Genomic DNA, 3,195 nt, shown 5'->3' on the forward strand with positions numbered 1-3,195 from the left:
TGGTTTTAATTTATTTATGCGTTGAGCTTGCTTTTTCTTGACGCTTTTTTATCAGCATCCCCATAAATACCGATTTAATACTTCACCATCTTACCTAATATATATATCACAAAAAAAAAAAGAAAAAAGAAATTGACTCTACACCCGCTTTCTCATTAACAAGCAAACATATTCCCCCGGCACTCTTTCTGCAGCAACCCCAACTTTTTTTTTCTCCATATATTTTGATATTGGAGTATTTGTGAATCAACAAGTGATATAAAAATTAAATAGAATTTGTATGCATAATCTTAGGTTCGTATTGATGATACACAAAGTAGAGAAATAAAGTCTGCAAATACGTGTAGGAGTGCTTTGCATGCAATCCTTTCTATTATTTAAATAATAATAATAATAGTAATGATATGATGAGACGGAGAGTACGTAACATAATGAATGTGATGGTTGTACGTAACATAATGAATGTGATGGTTGGCAAATCTCAGTTTGAGACAGTTTCTACGACATTTGTGCTCTTTAAGTCCCTCTCTCTCTCTCTCTCACACACACACACACTTATATGTATTTCATTGCAACCGTATCCGACACACACTCTTCCAACACAGCTACTTTCTCCTCTAATTCTAGCCCTAACTAAGCTCATCTCTCTCTCTCTCTCTCTCTCTCTCTCTCGTTCCAACACTCCTCCCTGGAAAGACCAAACCCTCTTCAGTTCTTTACTATAAACACAAAAAAATGATGAACAGCTTTGCTTCACAACAAAGGCAAGAGTCCCTGAAGAGGAGGTGGCAGGAGAGGCGGCTCTCCGCCGTAGACGGCCACCAGCCCCCGCCCTCGCCCAGCGTCTACCGGCGGCCATCGTTTATGGCCAACCCAAGCAGTACTACTATTCAGAGTTTTCCTGTTGGGTTTGAGGAGGACTTATTAGTTTCGAGCGTTGTGCCGCCGGTGACGGTGGTGCTGGAAGGGCGGTCCATCTGCCAGCGGATCAGCCTCCACAAGCACGGCAGCTACCAGAGCCTTGCGAGGGCGCTCCGCCAGATGTTCGTCGACGGGGGCGCCGGACCGGTCGCTTCGGACAGTGATGTTGATCTTTCGAATGCAGTTCCCGGCCACCTCATTGCCTATGAAGACATGGAAAACGATCTTCTTCTAGTTGGTGACCTCAACTGGAAGTAAGTTCTTCTTGCTTGATATTCACTACTCTTAGCATCGGATATGCACGCCACATCTCGCATACACACATAAACTAAGAGATAAGATAATATAAAAGATTTATGTGATTCGATCTCTCACAACAAATGATATATAATTAATTCACTTAATAAGTAGTTTTGCATTAAAAAGAACTACAAACTATCTAAGATCCTAACCAAAATTTTTGCATGGGCCAAGTTAAAAACTGTTGCAATCATCACAACTTCAAATAATTGGTGATTGGACTCAAGTTATCAAGTTTGTGTGCCGCAAATTTAGAACCCACAACATAATAATCTTTCTACATATCTTCTCATATGTTAATAATGATTCATTAATACCTATATATATATCCTAGAGGGGCTTATTGATAAATAATTCTAACAAGATCAAGCCTTTTATACGTATCTATTTCTATATCCTGTTTCCAGTTTTTATTTGAGAGACTCTTAAGAGATACATGATTTGCGTATATGAAAGTTTTAAATTAAAAAAATATGTTTTTCATAGTTTTACTTATATGACTAAATACTGTTGGGTTAATTGAGGAGTTAAACCCAAAGAGATCTAATTAATGGTTTTGGAGTGAATTAGTCTCTGATCTCTCTCTTTGATTTCTCCAGAGATTTTGTGAGAGTTGCCAAGAGAATCCGCGTAATTCCAGTGAAGGAGAATTCAAGGAAGGGAAGACGAGGAGCTTAATTAATTAATTCATTAGAGTCGCAGCTGGCATGGAGATCGATTTTGCAGGATGATGGATCCATATATATATATATAATGATTAAAATTAAACCAAATTAACCCTAGCTTTCTTATTGGGCACGTGATGAACAAGTGTGTACTCAAAGCATGGTCGATGTGAAGTTGCTTGTCTCTAATTTCTTGAATAAAATTGCTTCCATTTTCAATATATACGTATACTTCTTTAATTTCATTGCTTGAAGCATTAAGTATGATCAGCAGTAGTTTTATTGTGACGAAATGCATGCTTGTTTGTACGTATATATGTTACTTCAACCGATCGAAGCTTCTCTACTTCAATAAGCGATCTTGCGTTGTGAAGGATATGAGTTTTCAAACTTTGTTGTCAGGTTATGGCTACGACCTTCTTGCTTTTGCTTTATCCTTGATAAGATTTCTCTACTTATCGAAAAAATAAAGAAAGAAAAAAGCAGAAGAAAAAGGTGCAATAAATAAGATTGATTGAAAGTTTGCTTTGACAGAAACAATAAAAAGAGGAGAGATTTATAATCATGTATCATAAATTTGAGTAGTTTTTTTTGTTTATTATTGTTAAAGATAAGTTTGTATCTCAGAGTGAGAATGGGGCTTAACTTAGAAAACACTATCTCGAAATAGTTTGGTTTAATTAGTATAATTGTAATTGCAATTTTACATTTGTAAGCATGCACGGTTATGAATTTTTATAATTGTATTTGTGATATGTCTTAATATTAGATTTAGATTACATCAAGAATATTTTAATATATTTTAATTAGTCAAATTCATATTTTTGTCCCTATAATTTTATGTTTTTTTCTGTACAATGATTTGAGCTTTTCATTATTTTGATTACATATTTATGGATTATGTATTTTCGAGTCAATTGCATACTTTATCAAAATTGAGTTGGAGCATACAATATGGGTGCTAAAATGTCCAATTTATCCCTCTATCCTCTACAACCCATTTCCAAGAAACTCTCCTTGTTGACCGCTAGGGATGTCAATTGCAACCGAAATCGTGGGAAATCGAATCGAAATCGAACCAGTCAACGTAGTTAAAAACTGTTTGACTGGGTAATGGTTTGGTTTGGGAAAAAAGCGAACATTGTTTCAACGAGTATAGTTTGGTTATGGTTTTTACTAGATCCAAACCAAAACTCGAAGCAAAACTGAACTGAATGTGTAGGTAATCGAACTAAACTGAACCGAATATACATATATATATAATAGATATTTATTTATTTAATATATTATATATACACATAATATATAT

The 3,195-nt window shown here is 35.4% G+C and overlaps 1 protein-coding gene across 1 annotated transcript; it reads left to right on the forward strand.

Annotated features, from left to right (window-relative positions):
- Positions 1-561: 561 nt before the first annotated feature.
- LOC127806646 (auxin-responsive protein IAA33) lies at positions 562-2,093 on the forward strand. Its single transcript, XM_052344059.1, has 2 exons — positions 562-1,175; positions 1,821-2,093. The coding sequence occupies exons 1-2, from the start codon at positions 736-738 to the stop codon at positions 1,897-1,899; spliced, it is 519 nt and encodes a 172-aa protein (XP_052200019.1). The 5' UTR covers positions 562-735; the 3' UTR covers positions 1,900-2,093.
- Positions 2,094-3,195: the final 1,102 nt, after the last annotated feature.

The sequence above is a fragment of the Diospyros lotus genome, chromosome 7 (genome assembly GCF_014633365.1).
Source record: "Diospyros lotus cultivar Yz01 chromosome 7, ASM1463336v1, whole genome shotgun sequence".
Lineage (NCBI taxonomy): Eukaryota > Viridiplantae > Streptophyta > Magnoliopsida > Ericales > Ebenaceae > Diospyros > Diospyros lotus.

Excerpts from the sequence above, each read along its gene's own strand:
- LOC127806646 (XM_052344059.1), top strand. The coding sequence starts at position 736 with ATGATGAACAGCTTTGCTTCACAACAAAGGCAAGAGTCCCTGAAGAGG. Across the intron at positions 1,176-1,820 it reads GTTGGTGACCTCAACTGGAA|AGATTTTGTGAGAGTTGCCA; the intron begins GTAAGTTCTTCT and ends TGATTTCTCCAG.